The sequence below is a fragment of the Prionailurus bengalensis genome, chromosome B4 (assembly GCF_016509475.1).
Source record: "Prionailurus bengalensis isolate Pbe53 chromosome B4, Fcat_Pben_1.1_paternal_pri, whole genome shotgun sequence".
Classification (NCBI taxonomy): Eukaryota; Metazoa; Chordata; class Mammalia; order Carnivora; family Felidae; genus Prionailurus; species Prionailurus bengalensis.
In genome coordinates, this window is record NC_057358.1 from 51,547,775 (window position 1) to 51,567,017 (window position 19,243).

The window sequence follows — 19,243 nt, forward strand, 5'->3', positions numbered from 1 at the left end:
TGATTGATAATGAACATGAAGTTTCTTTCTGTGATTATAGTTACACAACTCTGGGAATATGCTAAAAACCATTGAACTGTACACTTTAAGTGAATTGCATGACATTTGAATTATATCTCAATAACACTATTAAAATTTGAAAATAATAATTGTCAAGTTAAAAATAGAGGTATGAATCTCTATAATATCCAAAGCATAATTTTCTCACCAGACAATATAACAACTTTCTAGTTTTTAAAGCATAAGCCCACTTTATTGGGTGGCAGGGGATTATTATTGTTTTACTAAGATAGACCTTGGTCTATTTTAAAGATATTTAAATGTGTCAATGAATACTTTTTTTATAAAGTTTATAGACTATTTCTTAGAAAAATCTTTTTTTTTCAATACCCCCATTTTTAAACTTTATCAGAGCTTTTTGATCTTTTTTTCTGAGGCAAATAGGTTGTTGCTCTGACATAACAAGAATCAGGAATTCCCATCAAACAGATTTCATCATGTATAAAGTATATACCAGAAATAGATCACACACGAATATGCTTTCAGTCAACATAATTAGTAGCTATTCCCTCAAGGGGTAAACCAATAATTAGCCAAATGTATATTCAGGTGCAAATGTACAATTAAGGGCAAATTATTTTAGATCCTAAGTGTCCTATGAATGTTAAAAATGACCTAGCTCCTGCAACAGCTGTATGAAAGCTATAGGTTACAATTTTCATGTCAAAGTAGCTTCATATCCCATCTCTTGAGTTTAGTATTGCATGGCAAAGGACCATGCTGAATATCATGTGAAAGATTACGTGATTCCAATACCAATAAATTTTGATGACTTAAAACTTAATTAACACTGATTATGGTCCCAGTCTCATCAATATATTGCTTGTGTCCTAGAAGCACTTTCAGCTCTGTGGGTTGGATCTCTTCAGAACTTTTGTTTCACAGCACTGAAATGTTGAGTGGAAGGTACTGACAGCCCTATTTCCTTTTTCACTCTCTGTAAGGTAATAGTTATAAGCCTCCACACACATGGTCTGAGCACGTCCTATAGCTACACCCTTGCCTATAAAAAACAAATATCCCAATGGTTACTTCAGCAGCAAATATCACCTGTAGGCAGGTAAAAATGCTGAGCACACAATGCAACTGTCTCATGGCTTTCTAGCACTCGAAGAAGCTCACAACTGTTATCAGGACCCCTGTTCCAACCAACACATAGAGCCTCATGTAGAATTACTCTGGTGACCCCTTCTCTAATAAGAAATTCTTCATGGTGCCTCCAAACCAAAACCATAGTCCAAAAGCAAAGACAGCCAACCCCATCAGCCAGGAGAGAAGGTTGAAACCAAGCAGTAAATACTTGATGTACCATGGGCACCTCAGGGGGGCACCCCCCGCTGCTCACCGCTGTGACAGGATTCTGAGTTCCCAACCCCATGCTGGCTCTGGGAGTCATGGGAGCCTCTTATAAAAATCTTTATCAGAATGAAGCCTATAATATTGCTTAGTTGCTTGTAAAATAAAAGGATTAATATTGCTTGTAAAATGAAAGAATTCACTAAATAGACTTCAATATTCTCTGATCCCTGATAAATAAGCATAATTCTGGGGGTGCCTGGGTGGCTCAGTTGGTTAAACCTCTGACTTCAGCTCACATCATGATCTCATAGTTCATGAGTTCTAATACCACATTGGGCTCTTGCTGACAGCTCAGAGCCTGGAGCCTGCTTCGGATTCTGTGTCTCCCTCTCTCTCTGCACCTTCCCTACTTGAACTCTGTCTCTCTCTCTCTCTCAAAAATAAATAACATTTAAAAAAAAGCATAATTCTGCTTATAGTGAGCCTTCTCTACCTGAACAGAAGCTGAAAATCTATTTGACTCAATGTTTTATTTTTTTTTTTAATGTTTATTTATTTTTGAGAGAGAGAGCTTGTGCTCTGAGAGTGCACATGAGCTGAGGAGGGGCAGAGAGAGACAGAGGATCGGAAGTGGGCTCCATGCTGACAGCAGAGAGCTGGATATGGGACTTAAACTCACCAACTGTAAGGTCATGACCTGAGCGGAAATAGAGAGTCAGATGCTTAACTGACTGAGCCACCCAGGTACCATCTCAGTGTTTTAAAAATAAAGATCTGGGGCGCCTGGGTGGCGCAGTCGGTTAAGCGTCCGACTTCAGCCAGGTCACGATCTCGCGGTCCGTGAGTTCGAGCCCCGCATCGGGCTCTGGGCTGATGGCTCAGAGCCTGGAGCCTGTTTCCGATTCTGTGTCTCCCTCTTTCTCTCTGCCCCTCCCCCGTTCATGCTCTGTCTCTCTCTGTCCCAAAAATAAATAAACGTTGAAAAAAAAATTTAAAAAAATAATAAAAATAAAGATCAAATCTTTACTTAGTGCTACTTAGTACCATCTAATTTTAATATCCACAATAACCCTATGAGGCAAATCTGATTATTATTCCAATTGTACCTGTGAGGAAACTGAGGCTTATAGAGATTAAGTTGTCCAATGTTACACTATTAAATTGAGGAGTTCAAGTTAAATCCAGAGATTTAGAGCTTGAAATATTTTTATTTTATTTTTTTACTTTTTAATTTACATCCAAGTTTGTTAGCATATAGTGCAATAAGGATTTTATGAGTAGAATCCAGTGATTCATCCCCTACATATAACACCCAGTGCTCATCCAAACAAGTGTTTTCCCTAATGCCTCTTGCCCATTTAGCCCATCCCCCCACTCACAACCCCTCCAGTAACCCTCGCATTGTTCTCTATATTTAAGTCTCTTATGTTTTATCCCCCTCCCTGTTTTTATATTATTTTTGCTTCCCTTCCCTTATGTTCATCTGTTTTGTATCTTAAATTCCACATATGGGTGAAGTCATATGATATTTGTCTTTCTCTGACTGACTAATTTCACTTAGTATAATACACTCTAGTTCCATCCATGTTGTTGCAAATGGCAAGATTTCATTCTTTTTGACTGCCGAGTAATACCCTGTTGTATATATATACCATGTCTTCTATATATATTCATCTGTCAGTGGACATTTGGGCTCTTTCCATACTTTGGCTATTGTTGATAGTGCTGCTATAAACATTGGGTTTAGAGCTTGAAATCTTAACCACTATTCTTATAGCCTTTCTACATACATACTCTAGGCTACTTACATATTAATTTTTTAATATTTATTTATTTTTGAGAGAGAGAGAGAGAGAGAGAGAGAGAGCATGAACAGGGGAGGGGCAGAGAGAGAGAGGGAGACACAGAATCCGAAACAGGCTGCAGGCTCTGAGCTGTCAGCACAGAGCCCCACGCAGGGCTCAAACTCAGGAACTGTGAGATCATGACCTGAGCCAAAGTCGGACGCTTAACTGATTGAGCCACCCAGGTGCCCCAAGGCTATTTACATATTAAATATGCAAATAAAACTATCTTAAAATAGTCTTATTGTAGTAAATAGCAGTACTTAACCATCTTGTCATGCTTGGATGTTTCTACTTCACTGTGTAATTTCTTTTTTTCCAATCAGATATATAGAGATTATAGGGACTGGTTTCAAAGTAAAGTGTTGTTTATTGAGCATCATTCAGGAAACTTATTAGAAACTTGATTTATATGAACATTGGACAGTTCCTTATCATGCACCAGAGAAGGTCACTGGAAAGGTTAAAATATTTCCATTGCACTCATTCTGTGACTCCCACTCTCTTTAACTGAACTACTAAAAAAAACTTGAGGACAAGCTGTTTCCAAAAATGAACCTTTCAACTTCTCTAAATTCAAAAGCTGACTTTTCTGAGAACAAACAGTTTGTGCTTGTTAAGTGAGTTGTCAGAGTGAGGTCTTCAGAGATCTGTATTTTTTCTCCTTTGAATAGTTTATTTTTCCAATGGTTTAACCTCTTGAGAACTGGTGTGCTCCATTTCTAGCTCAGAAAAATTTTTAATATTTCTGTTTGTTTAATCCCATCCAAAGATTCACCATCTCCTTTTGGTTTATTTTTAGCAAGAGACATGTTGAGATTTAATTTACCTAGCGTAGGCCATAGGGTGTTAATATTTCCACTACTGAGTGCCAGCAGTATGCTCACTGGGTACTGATATTTCCATTAGAGAAGGCAGTGCTGTCAGAATACCAGAGACCAAGGGCGAAGGTCTGTGGTTCTTGGCAGATGGTTGCTATTTTCTTGAACTCTGATGCACAGGCATAACTATTCAACTGCTAATAGCAAGCAGAAATTACCCAAGGAATTAAAAGACAGTTCAAGGAAAGTATTCATTTAAAAATAGCAACTCTGAACTGGCATCAGAGGATTACATCAGAAACTTAAATAAAAATTTGACAAGGTACCAGAACTTGCCATCCCACATCATGTAAAATTATTATTTTGCGGGAAGAAGAACAATGCTTAACAGGCAGTGCCTTAGCTTCCAAAATCAGTTTCCTTGGAAAAATGTTTCATAAACATGTTTGCACAAAGCCATTACATCTTTTATTGTAGAGATTAATTTATAATAAAGACATTTTTACTTTTTTTTTTTCAACGTTTATTTATTTTTTGGGGACAGAGAGAGACAGAGCATGAACGGGGGAGGGGCAGAGAGAGAGGGAGACACAGAATCGGAAACAGGCTCCAGGCTCCAAGCCATCAGCCCAGAGCCTGACGCGGGGCTCGAACCCACGGACGGCGAGATCGTGACCTGGCTGAAGTCGGGCGCTTAACCGACTGCGCCACCCAGGCGCCCCAATAAAGACATTTTTGACTAGCATTGCAAATTGGTACTATGGAATATGGAAGAGAGAGACAGTTATAACTTCCACATTAGACTAAATAGTTAAGTGATTGATAATGATGTATCTTTACCATTTACATATTGACACACATATGTGTACTTGGAAATTGACCTGCAATGAATAAAGGAGACTGAATAATAAGACATAGTGGCTATCCCTAAAAAACAATAAGAGAAAAATACTTATGCTAAAGATTGCCCCGCAATATACTCCATACTATAATCAAAGTATTAAGTGCTATATGTGCCCAAAGGAGAGAGAGACAAATTCTCTCTGAAAAAGTAAGGAAATCTTCACAAAGGAATTGAAACCTGAGTTGAAATATTCATAGTAATTTACTGAGTGGAGAAGACAGGAAATGGCCTTTCTGGAAGAAAGGCTAACATATGGACAGTTATGGAGTTTCAGAGAATAGTGAGTAATCTAATGTCATATTAGAAGGGAATTGTACTGTGAGACAAGACTGAAAAGGATAGGTTAGTTAGGATGTTTTAGGTCTCATGAGCCAGGTAGTTACTACTGACGCATTTCTGCAGCCCATGGAATTTTGTGAAGAATGGAAGTCATAGAATCAGATTTATATTATACAAGGATAATTCTGGCACCAATGTGAAGGATGAACTAAAAAAAGACAATGAGAGCAAGGATATTAGATAGATGTCAAGTATTGAAATAGTGCATTTGAAAAATGATCTGGGCCTGAAAAATAGTAGAGTTCCACAGAGCAGATCTGAGAAACATTTCAGAGGAAAGTGAAAAAAAAAGAGAAGAGATAAGGAAGAATTTGAGCTTTCCATTTTGGGTAAATGATAGAAAACTATATTGTTAATCAAGACAAGGGTTATAGAAAAAAGAAAATTTAGGTGGTGTAAGATATAGAGTTCTGTTTTGGACATGTTGCATAGTTAAAAACCTGTGGGACAAGGGCGCCTGGGTGGCTTAGTCAGTTAAGCGCCGACTCTGGCTCAGGTCATGATCTCACAGTCTGTGGATTCGAGCCCCACATCAGGCTCTGTGCTGACAGCTTAGAGCCTGGAGCCTGCTTCAGATTCTGTGTGTGTCTCGTTCTCTCTGCCCCTACCCCACTCGAGCTCTCTCTCTCCCAAAAAATAAAAACACATTAAAACAAAACAAAACAAAAACCTGTGGGACACCTAGGAGAAGGTGACCAGTATACAGTTCTATATTCAGGTCTGAAGCCTAGCAGAGAAACCAAAGCTTGAAAAATAATATATGAATTATTGGCTTGAAAGCAGTAATTGAAGCCAGGAAGTAGAGGCACTGCATGTACGTATGTGGAGGAAGTAAAGAAAGAGGCAAAGATGGAACCCCGGAGAGTAGCAACATTTTAAGAGCAGCATAAAGCAAGCAAAGCTGGAAAAGGCAACAGGAAGAATGACCAAGAAGTCGGAGGAGAGCGAGAAAGGGGTAGTAATTTAGAATTCATAAAAAAAGGTTTTCAAAGTCTTTAAAGAAGTGTTAAATAAAATTAAGTCTAAAATCAAATCAATGGATTGAAAAATGAGCAGTCACTGATGGTATTAGTGAGAGCAGTTTTAATACTGTAGTAAAATTGGATGCCATACTTCAAGATCCTAAAGAGCAAATGGAAGAAATAAATTAGATAAATGGTGACTCTTGAAATAAGACTGATGGGAAAGGCTTTGAGGTTTGGGATTTGTATGCTTGTTCAAATAAAATAGCTTCAAGCATGTTTACAAATTGAGTTGAAGGATGCATGAAGGGAAGATCCAAAAGTAGAGGGATGGGTGAAGTAGCAAAATGAGATGGTACCAACAGCCACTAGCCTGGAATAAAAGTACAAATGGTAATTTTATCTGAGGAAAGGAAGAGAGTAACTTCTTCCCCTCAGGTGGGAGACAAGGAAAAATATGAATACAATTATAGATAAGTATGAATGCAGAAGAAAAAAATGTGGAAGTTTCAATATTTTCTCTATGAAGGAAGAGTCAATATTCTTCTGATATACTTAGAATGAGAAATGTGGTATAGCATAACCCCAATATACCTTGTATAAATATCTTGTCTTTGTGCACCTTTAGAAAGTTTCTGGTGTTGCTTCCAAATTTCACAGTTGACAGCAAAAACTTTGAAATCAGACGAATCTAGCTCTACTGCTTCGTAGAGCTTATTACCTGAATGACCTTGGACAAATTTCCTTATCTATAAAGCAGGGATAATAACATTATGTACCTATTATGATACGGTACTTATGAGACCATTCAATAAAATTCTACCAATCATCTTTATCATTACTATCCTCTTCATCATAATTACATCGTTTAGAGTTTTCAGAGTCTTTCAATACCAAACTGTAAATATCAATAAATCCATGGGAATAATTTCATTTCAATTAAGCTTCAATAAGTTAAATTTACTTCTTAAAATGTGTATGATGAAAGAATTAGCAGCTTAATAATAAATAATTCACAACTGAATGACATAGCTTACAAAGCATTTTCACGTTACACGATGTGTTCTACAAAACAACTTCTTTAATATTATTAGCAACATTTACAATTTCCCCAATTTTATTGATCCCCATTTTACAGAAGAAGAAATTGAAGCCAAATTTGTCTGCTCATTTACTCAATGGATATTTACTGATGGCTTATTCATGTAAAGCACTTCATTTGGCCCTACAGCTAGCATAATGCACAAAAAAGAAATACAATCCTGCCTTTATGGAGCTGCCATCTACTGGAGGTGGAGGGAAATAGGTCATGCCATATTATAAATGTAAAATGGCAGGTGTTCTAACAGCTCTGAATGAAAGGCACATGGTTCTATGAAAGCATGTTACAAAGGAACCAAACCTTTTCTACAAAGTGGGAAAAGTCTTCCCTGAGGAAGTTTGAGCTCAGATCCAAAGGATGAGTGGGAATGAATTGATGAAAGGGAAGAATAAGAAAAGAGTTTCTGGGAAGAGGGGATCCATGAAAGGGCCCTGGGGCAGAAACTTAATTCAGGAAGCTGAAAGAGAGCCAGCATTCCTGGAGTCCAGGGAAGAAATGTATATTGTAAGATTAGCAGATATGTTAAGATAGAGCGAGAACTGGTGTTCTAAGGACATCTAAACAGGACCATGTTGAGCAACTTGATCTTTATTCTAGTAGCATTGGGAAAGGACAAATGGTTCTAAGTGAGGGAATATTTTGAACAGATTTGCATCTTTTAAAGATCACTCTGGCTTCTGAGCGAAGCATAAATTTGGTGAGAGAAGCAAAAGTAAATAAGGCAAGACAGTTAGGAAGCTATAGAAGTAGTCCAAGTGTCAGAGGATGTAATGTGGTGTCAGTGGTGATGTAATAAAATGAACAGAATCAGAACATTTAGGAGTAAAAGTGAGAAGATAGGGGAAGGGCAGTGAAAAAAGGAGGATGTCAAGGATTACTTCTAGGTTTCTTTATAATGCAAGTAGGTAGAAAATGGAAACATTTGCTAAGAGGGAGCACTCTGGGTAACAAATAGATTATAGATTAACCTTCCCATTCAGGTTGGGATAGATTAGCTTTGAGATGTCCTTGAGATAGCCAGTGATGGTTCAAGGGAAAATCTAAGCGAGAGAATACAATTTGGAAATCATCCACAGAAGGATGGGAATTAAGTCAAGGGTATAGATAAATTTGCTTAAAAAGAGAGAGAAAGTGTAAGCTAGGAAAACAAGATCCTTCATATTTAAGCTCAAAATCCCTCATTCTTTTCCATAACATCATGCTGGTTTTGCATGTAATGTTAAATCCATCCAAACACAAAATTTCTACATGGTGCCTTCATTACACCAGTTGCTTTATGTAGTGCTTTTCTAAGCTTGTCTGTAAGTAAAATCAAAGTGGAAACATATAGAACAAAATCAATAACCACTCTTTAAGTATAAATAAGTCTGATTAATTAATACCATAAATATACAGTTAATTCCCAAATTCTATATGCAAATCCATAGACTATCCATCAGGAAATATCTCTGCACAGTTCCAACTATCTTTGGATCTAGGATTCATACTTATGCCCACTGGGTCATGACTGGAACAATATCCCCATCCAGTTAGATAAATTATACTTCTCCCTATTATGCATCTCTATTGATCCATTTAGAAGAATGCACTAAGTAAAATAAATATTTTCAGGCCTGTCTTGTGGATTTCATGTAAGTATATATGATAATACCTAGTCAAAAGATAAAAAGGTCTTGCTAGAAGTACTATAGAAAGCCTCCTGGCCTAGTGTTCTGGGTATTTGGATTCCAGTTTTAGTGCCACTAACAAATGGCCTTGAGCAAACAGCTCAAACTCTCTGACTTTTAGACTCTTCATCTGTATAATTAGGAGATTGAACCAGGTCTCCAAGTTTCCTTGAATTCTAATATTCTGCAATCATGTGAAAATCCTTGAACGAACATGAATTATTCAGTGGGTAGAGATTTACAATCATCTTAAAGAATCCTTATTCCCCACTTTCTCTAGAAAGAAATTTCTTCTGTCACATCTGATCATTTTTAGTACTAGAAAAATAGCAAATACATTCATATTGACATTTTCTTCCAAGATGATGCTGAGTGTGTCATCAGACTCAAAACCTGCTGGAGAAACTGTTCTGTACTTCTGATAGTTTTCTAATTCTAACCTGACATTGCAGCTTTTAACTGTGAATAGCCTCATGGCATTCTGCATGAATTCTTACTGTGTATTCTGAAGTCTGACATTTCTGTTACACTTAAATTTGATCTCAGATTTCTTTGCTTTTCATTTTACCCAAAGTTGATATTTTTTAAAGGTTGGCATTTGTTACGTCACATTTGGCTTTTACCCATCACTTCAAGAATTCTTTGAGCCAGATATTGACCTTGTATCATTTTTCAAACTAGAAAAAGAAGAACAAAAGAGAAAAACAAGATACGGGGAGAAAATGAGAAAGGAATAGAAGTCACAAAATAACTAGTCAGATGGAAGAAGTGTAAGGTGTATTTTTCTGTTAAAATTTAACTTCGTGATGCCACTGTCCCTTTTGAAGATTGTCGGGATCCTTGGTGATGTTCCTATAGCCCTCTGAGAAGGGTTGTAAATGACTGAGGGAAGAGAGGAGGAATGATGTTTCCCAAATCTGAGTGTTGGTCACGTGACTTCAAAGCCAATTTGTCATTCAGGGAAAAGATAAGTTGATGTACTTCTGTCTTCAAAAGAGACCACAGGTACTGATTCCTTGACTTATGGGCCCACAACAATAACTCATGCCAAAACTATGTTCTCAAAATTAGGTTTGCAATCCCCGAAGTGCTTACAGAGGTGTTGCAAGGTCAAGATTATTTCCATAATAATTCTAATATGTCACTTGCCTTTGTCACATGCATTCATTCATGGGTGTAGAGTGTTTTCTGACATGCAGTATTACAACAGATTTAATACAGAAACAGATAGGGGAATCTAGCTGTCTTCTATTAAGCCAGACATTACAGATACTTACAAAAATCTAAAACAGTATCACTCTTCTCTCTAAATATTTTCTTTATTTTTGAAAACATAGCGATTTTTCATAGGAATATATTGTTTATGTTAACATGTAAAGGGGTTATTGATGTTACTTTAAATGAATTGATAAATATTTCTTAAATGCCCTGGTTTTGTTTCTGATATGGAAATTCTTGATAGATATAACTCACATAAATGAGAACTCTTTGGTGTCTTCCATAATTTTTAAGAGTGCTGAAAGGGTCTTGAGACCCAAAACAGGAGAACCCTAAACGCTGGTCAGTTTCTACTTCCAGCTTGAACTAAAGAGTTATTACATATTTGATACTCTTCCTTTCCTGCCCACATAAGGATTACCCTGCTAACTTAATCCTCTGCTTGACTATAAACCTTGTGTTTACACTGTTGGCAAAATACAGATTTGATATTTCCCTAAAGTTCCTTTGAAAATATTTATCTTGAAGTTGCTTGCATTTTACCTAATTTTTTCACCTTTGAGTTTTTAACCATGTCTTAGATTCCTTTTATTAACTTTTATAATCCTAGTCTTCAAGGAGTATTTTTTTTCTTTGTGTTTAAATGAACTCATTGGACAATGGGCCATGTGCAATTTTTAAATGCTTCCTTAACAATTATTGTACAGAGTTATATTTATCTTAGCTGTGGTATTATGTCCTTTTACAGAAGGCAGAGGCTCAATTGTTAGCTCAATTTAGAGGAAACTAAACACTGAATAGATAGAATCACTGCTCATGAAACTCATATAAAACTGAATAGTAAGCCAGTCTGATGTTTTGCTTTTGATCAAAATTGGTTTTGCTCCCCTATTCAGACATGCTTGGAAAGTAAATTAAGTAACCTAAAGTTACTTAAATGAACAATTAAAAAATGATGAATAACCTTAAAGAGGCGATTACTTCACATGAATTCCTGTTACACCTAATTTTAAAAATTCATAATAAATGAAAATTCCTTTCACTTTACATGATCTCCTCTCCAGCAAGTAATAGAATTTTACTGACCTTGTATCTTTTTAATATCTCAAATCTGATAGATCACCATTTATTACATTGTAAATGGTCTATTTTCTGTATGAATATAAGCAAGTTTCTTACAAATTTAAATAAATAAGGACCTAGTTAATATCAGCCTGATGAATCTTCTAATGATACTTTTGTTTCTTCCCCAGACTCAAGGTATCATATCCGTGCCTCAAGTAATTAGTAGTCCCAAGGTTAGCAGAATCACTGGAGAGTCGACCCTGCTTTATTATTGGCAGGCATTATGTATACTTTTCAAGCAAATCCGGTCATTGGAAAGTACAATAGCCTGGCTTGTGGAAAATTCAAAATAAGTTGTAGTTCTTCTGTCACATGTGACATTTCAGTCTGTAAATATCACATGACAGTCAGAAAATATGGGTAGCCCTCACCTCATTGAGGAATGTGTTACTGAGCATGAAATGCCAATAACTATATCCCATGAGAATGTTTAAACAATTTCAGACAACATCACAGGCAAGAAATGCCAAGATTTGTGGAACATATTTATCCATTGATCTTTGCCTGAGTTCAGGGCCCTGAAAAGGTATCAAGCATAAATTCTGTAGAGGCAGAGATCCCTGTTTGGACCTATTATACTAAAGAAAATTTTAAATCAGCACAAAAAATATACTTGTTCTTTTACACAATGGTGTTTACTCTTAAAGGGACATATGATTTTGAGCTTTTTTCTAGTACTGATAATGAAATTGTACTTATTCAAATATATTCATAATTATTTAAGTGAGCCTTAATTTTTAAAAATCCTTATATTTTAGTAACCAATGTAACTTTACGTAAAGTTTGAAAAACTTAAAAAAAATAAGCTAAAAAAAGAAAACTAAAGTCATCTGTGAAATTTAGTATTAATATTCAGGTATTTGGTATTAATTTTTTTATTTCTCTCATCTTTTTGTCAAGCCTATGGAGAAATATGCACACTTTTATGTACATGCTGGTATTATACTGCATACATTTTTCATAATATTTTCATATCATTAAGTATTCTTTGAATATTTTTAGACTACATATATTCTACCATATGGTCATAGCTTAGTTAACTTTTTATTTTATTAATAACATTTGTGTTATTTCCAATTGCACATATCCTTATACATAGCTCTGATTATTTTTTTAGGATAAATTCTCAAAAGTAAATAGTTAGATCAAGGAATAATCACATTAAAAAAATTTTTTAATACATTCTGCTATATACTGCCAGCAATGTATGAAGGGGCACATTTCCCAGGAGCTCCACTAACACTGCCAACATCTCTTTTAATGTGGCCAACTCTTCCTAAAATAAGCAAATGAAAGTTATATTTGGATATGCTTTACTGTTGTTTGGCCTTAGTCACATCTCGGGATGTCATGTGGTTAGCTTCTTAGCAATTTCTCCTCCAATTTCTTTCTAAACTAAATGCAACAGTAGTGAATAAAAAGATCCATTCCTTTCCATTAATGTGTAAAAATGTTCTTTCCAGCATTTTTACATATTAATACAAATATATAATTTTTCTTTTTGAGTGTATAGATGTTGCTAGGGTTTGTTCTATTCCTGAAAAAGTCTGAAAAAAAAATACATCCTTCTTCTTTATTACCTTCAGATTTGTTTTTTTCTCACTCTTTTGACTGAGAGAAAACAAATTAAAACACCCCTGGAACTTGTATAAGTGGTATTTTTGAGTTAAATCTATTGCTACCAATGTAAATTATTTCAGAGAACAGCAAGATAAATGGGCTCAATAGTATGATTTTTCTCATTATTATCATCACAATCAGTGCATTTTTATTAATGACCCAACACGTATGGAGCATGGTGCTAAATCCTAAGAATTAAAAAGAGAGTATAGAACAATTCTTATCTTCAGTTGATTTATTCACTAGTTGAGAATGATGGCACATATATAAAAATGATAAATTCTAATAAACACTAGCATATCCTAATTGCCCAATGGAGTCAGCCAGTCAATGACCTTAGAGTTCAGAGAAGTGATTAGTAAACATTGGGGTAGTAACCTTTAAAAGCATTTGACCACATTTTGAAGGAGAACTCAAACTCTGAGAAGAGAAGCTGTTCCACGTGGGGGTTACAGTGCTCACAAAGGTGAGAATGCACATGACATTTTCAGAATAAAAATAATCAGTGAGTCAGCCAGAGCAGTTTATTCAGTATTACAGTAGGAGAAAAATCTCATGTTTGGCTAGCCTTGGCTATCTAGATAAGCAGTATGGACCTAAGAGAGGCCCGTTGGAAATAGAAAACCATTTAAAGTTTTATAACAAGTGAATTTAGAAATAATTTAGGGAGGAGGCACCTGGGTGGCTCAGTCGGTTGAGCATCCAACTTGGGTTCAGGTCATGATCTGGCAGTTTGTGAGTTTGTGAGTTTGTGAGCCCCACATCTGTCTCAGGCTCATTGCTGTCAGCCTGTCAGCGCAGAGCCTGCTTCTGATCCTCTATCCCCCTCTCTCTGCCCCTCCCCTGCTTGTGCTGTCCCCAAAAGAAAAGGATATTTTAAAAAGAAATAATTTAGGGAAATTTTTAAGGTATTACTATGAAAAATATTAATACCAGCATGGGATAATTATGGCCTAGACTAGCTAGATGCAGAAGAAACTAAAAACAGGCGTAATGCTAGAGCCATTAGGATAGAAAAGTCCACTGAACTTGGCAACTGATTAGATATAAAGATAAGAGACTACTAGGAGCTTATTATTCAACTGTGCTTGTATCAGGGATTTATAATGAATGAGCCTGCCCTCAACCAAGTACATAATATAGAATCCCACTGAGAAGAGTGTGATAAACTCTACAGGAGGCTACAAAGTAGCTGAAACAGCTTTCCAGGTAAATCAGCCCTTGAGTTTTGACTTCAGAGATCAGTTGAATTTTGCCAGATGGGAAAGGGGGGGAAATTCGATGAAGAGGGCAAAAGAGGGGAAAACATGACTCGAAATTTTAGATCTACATGATTGGAGAAAGATAATAACACAAACCATGATAGAAAAGTCTAGCAGCAGAGATGTTTTAGTTGGAAAGATAATTCAGTTTAAACATTCTTCAAAAAAAAAAAAATATGTACAGGATGTTCACCAGTCTGGAGGCATTTGGGACACCTCCATGAACGAAACAGGCAAAAATTTTCTGCTTTCATGGAGTTTATATTCCAGTATATGGAAATAAATACACAGTTAGAGGTATAGTGTTCACCAAATAATTTTGTTTCATTGTGATGTTTGTTTCTTTATTTCTGTTTTCATTCGTACCAATAATATAAAATACACACAAAAGAAAGCATGGGTGACTAGTATCTGACTTAAGTCATCACTTAGGCAGCAAAATGTTCCAAGTAACTCTTTCCTCTAAGACTTCAAACTGTCCTCAAACTGACCTTGATGTCTACAAGCTTCAGACAAACGGCTTAGTAATTGAGAGCAATAAATTTGAATCAATCACATTTAGTTAGGAGAAAGTAGTGTAAGTGTGCTAAAACAAGCTGACCTTCTTCTAGCTTTGCATTTTTATTGCACCCTTTCTGCTCTTCGCCTGCACTTGATGTTATGGTGGGATCTTCTGACCTTAGCAGTACTTCAGAAGATGTGTCTGGACTACAGTTCTTACTAGGTCTTACTGCTAGATTGCTCAAAGGGAGAAAATTATAGGAAAAATATTTGCAGGTCAGAAATAAGGGTTTTGAGTGACTAACCTTGGAAGTGAAATTTTTGTTGCAATTAAAATGCTCAGTTTAACTTAAGAAAAACTATGTAAAACATTACATTTATGCATTACATTTCAAGCTGCTATCAAGGACAGTTGAGAGATATTAAGTAATACCAATTTTTTTCTTGACACTGTGGCTGCATAGTATTCATTTCACCCTTCGGTAACCTAATATGCTGAAAAGAGACTGGACTTTATAGACTTTAAAAGTTTCCTGATCTCCATAGTATTGGGAGCCAATCTTCAGAACTCTCTCCTGATTGGTTGAAAGCATTCAGTTTGTTTCCATACAAAAAGATTTTTGGCTTTTGTTTATTTATTTATGTACTTGTTTTTTCAATCAGTTACTGTAAGTAGTTCCTTCAAGTTTTATTTTTTATTTTTTTTATTTTTATTTTTTATGTTTTTATTTAGTTTTGAGACAGAGAGAGACAGAGCATGAGCAGGGGAGGGGCAGAGAGAGAGGGAGACACAGAATCGGAAGCAGGCTCCAGGCTCTGAGTTGTTGGCACAGAGCCCGACGCAGGGCTTGGACTCACAAACCGTGAGATCATGACCTGAGCTGAAGTCGGACGCCCAACCGACTGAGCCACCCAGGTGCCCCGTTCCTTCAAGTTTTAAATTATGCATATTGATTTTTTTCTGAAAACATATTTATTTAAAATTAATTTTTCTCACCAAAGCCCCAGTTATATCTAATCATGTCAAAGCAGTATGTCAAAATCACGTCAAAACAGTATGATGCCAAAAGTTATCTCTAGGCACTTCCCAGGAGCTTGGAGATAATTGAATCTAATTCTTCTGATTGATGGCAGTCTAAGGAGCCCATCTGAGGATTAATTGTTTTCTGGAATAGATTTTCAAATGCTAAATACTTTCATAAATTTAGTTCAGTAACAAACATTTATTAAGTGTCTAATGGGTGCTTAATCTTACAACAGACATATGAAGTCCAAAATTGAATAAGGCAGTTACCCTCAAGAACTTCATATTCTAGTAATATTTAGTCTTATTAAATTATTGTTGTTTATTTATTGTAAGGTACTTTAGATTTCTGGTTTTTCGTTATGACCTAGTCAAAACTCATTTAAATATATTATATCCCAGTTTTAATTATATAAGCTATCAGGTCTCCAACTGGTAATACTTTTCTTAGCAAAATGTACGGCCAAGAGTTTCACGATTTTAGCTATCCTACAATCCTTTATAGACGAGAAAGCTAACAATTCTGACTTAAACCCAAGTTTCCAAGGAAATCTAGTTGAAAGGGCATTTTACTTCAGTTCATATGAGAGTAGAGAATGTGGAGAAATAATTTGGTGCTAATTATCATCTTAATTGATTGTGAGATTATTATTTTATCTTACGTGCTGGGGGTGGAATTCATTCTCTCTTCTCCCTGACATTTCCCATGGATTATTCCACACCATTAATAGCTTAATAGATATATATACTTTGTATTAGTTTTCCAGATCAAGAAATTCGTAAAGTGGCAGTTCAACAATTAGACAACCTCTTGAATGATGAACTACTGGACTATCTCCCACAGCTAGTTCAGGTAAGAACCACAGAGTTGCCAAAGGATTCCAGGATTTTAACCAATAATTTTTTAAAAAGAGTTTCCAGGACACCTGGATGGCTCAGTTGGTTAAGTGCCTGACTTCGGCTCAGGTCATGATCTCATGGTTCGTGAGTTCGAGCCCCGCATCGGGCTCTGTGCTGACAGCTCAGAGCCTGGAGCCTCCTTCAGATTCTGTGTCTCCTTCTCTCTCTGCCCTTCCCCCGCTCACGCTCTGTCTCCCTCTCAAAAAAGGAAAAAACATTTAAAAAAAATTTTAAAAAGTTTCCACAACAGACGACATAAAAGTGATATTGTAATTTGGCAAGCCAGGAGCTAAATATAGCTCATGTGTCAACATGGGTAACATAGAAATTCTTTAGCCCAAATTGGTAGTTACAAAAAAGGTATATAAAATCCAAAAAAGAAATTTTTTAAAAAATAACTTCATTTATTAATTAGAACTGGAAGGGGGGGGTAGAAATGCTGGTGATGAAATCTTTTCATCTATGTAGAACAATTAAAAATTAATCAAATAAATGTTATGTGAAAAACAGTCTTTTACTCATAACATATGTGCTTCTTGCCTTTGCCTTAGGATGTTCTAATATTGATTATGAACCTATAAAAGTAGTTTAATAAGATAATACTCTAATTCTGCCAACAGATACTGCATTTTAGCCACAACATTAAATATCACAATGTTGGAGTAATTTTAGAAAATAATATAAATTTATATAGAAATATGAGCAAAGACTGATTTAATCTGAATATTTTGAACTATAAACAACTATACATCTTACAAATGACCATGTAATACCCAAACTACAGAGAATATTTTTTTTCCAAGTTGACTATGAAATAAGGGCTGAATAGGTAGTTCAAATATAATGGTCTTGATGTTTTTCATTTTTGTTTCATTTTTGTAACTCAGATGTGTTCTTATCTGAAAGGTCTGGTTGTAATTGCAAGCTATTTTAAATGCCAAGTGCCTCAGCTTCTGAACATTTAGGACAGAAAACTTTGAAAGTAATAGGGAAAACCTCTATCAGTGACTTGAATACCATATTGCTTTGCACATGGAATATATACTCCTCTGAAGGACTCCTAGGGAGAGAGCTGGTTTAGAAATAGTTGTACCGTAGAGTTACTTCTAACAATCCTCATAGTTGTGATTTTTCTATACTTACCAGGATAGTGTGGTGAAAATAAAAATTAATCTAACTTGTAGGAACACTATTCATCTCATGCCTCATGAGTATGGGCAACATGCTCTATCTTACCCTAATCAAAAAAATAAAATAAAATAACCTTTTACAAAATTTTTTGAAATGACACTCTGAATCAATACACTTGGCATCAGGAATATTGCTGAGAGCCATAAACCCGCAAGTCTAAATTCATAAGACAAGGTGCACACAGAATCCAACAGCAAATGCGCAGAAGTACAATTAGGAAGCACTGAGTTACTCTCTAATTAAAAATGAAGATTATAGGGGCACATTGGTTAAGTGTCTGACTTCGACTCAGGTCATGATCTCACAGTTCATGGGTTCGAGCCCCGCATCAGGCTCTGTAGTGTGTGGAACCTGCTGGGGATTATTCTCTCCTCTTTGCTCTCTGTTCCTCCCCTGCTTGTGCTCTCTCTTCTCTCTCTGTCTCTGTCTCTGTCTCTCTCTCTCTCTCTCTCAATAAATAAATACATACATACGTACATACATACATACATACATAAGTAAAAACTTACAAAAATGAAAAAAAAATAATAAAAATAAAAAAATAAAAATGAAGATTATAGGGGCACCCGGGTAGCTCAGTCAGTTGAGCATCCAACTTCAGCTCAGGGCATTATCCCGCAGTTTGTGAGTTTGAGCCCCACATCCGGCTCGCTGCTGTCAGCCTGTCATCGAAGAGCCCACTTCCTGTCATTGTAGAGCTAGCTTCCCATCCTCTGTCCCCTTTTCTGCCCCACCCCCACTTGCACTCTCCCAAAAGTAAATAAATGTTTGAAAAAAAGTGAAATTTATAAAATGATTTGAGGTGGAAAGAAATGGCTAGAAAAATAAAATTAGGAAGAATTTTCAAAACATTTATTATAGAATTTGCCATTAAACTTCCACGTTCTCTCCTGCCTTCAAAAGTTTAAAAACATAAAAACTCTTGGGCACCTGGGTGGCTCAGTTGGTTAAGCATCTGACTTCAGCTCAGGTCATGATCTCATGGTTCATGAATTTGAGCCCCGCATAGGGCTCTGTGCTGACAGCTCGGAGCCTGGAGCCTGTTTGGATTCAGTCTCCCTCTCTCTCTGCCCCTCCCCTGTTCACACTCTGTCTCCCTCTGTCTCAAGAATAAATAAACATTAAAAAAAAATTCAAAAACATAAAAACTTTTGAAACAAAAAATTCTACCCCATTCGTTATTTTCTTGAAGTGTGTTATTTTATGTATTATCTTGTTAGCATTATGCAGGATATATTAAAGCAATAAGATAAAACTGTAAGACCATAACAAAAACAGGACATATTGTTCATAGACAGAAAGCAATTAAGACACAGACCCAGAAGTTACTGCAAACCACAGGTCAACACCATGTGGGTAGGTTCCAAGAACATTTCATAATAATGCAGTGTGCACCAGAAATAT

General features: G+C 36.1%; 1 protein-coding gene and 1 pseudogene across 1 annotated transcript in view; one reads left to right on the top strand and one right to left on the bottom strand.

Annotated features, from left to right (window-relative positions):
• PIK3C2G (phosphatidylinositol-4-phosphate 3-kinase catalytic subunit type 2 gamma) overlaps positions 1-19,243 on the top strand; it is a 333,932-nt gene that overhangs the window by 113,534 nt on the left and 201,155 nt on the right. The window contains exon 16 of the mRNA XM_043561485.1: positions 16,508-16,601. Within this exon, the coding sequence (XP_043417420.1) occupies positions 16,508-16,601 (94 nt within the window). The remainder of the gene's footprint in view (positions 1-16,507; positions 16,602-19,243) is intronic.
• On the bottom strand, positions 841-9,473 carry LOC122473044 (annotated as a pseudogene).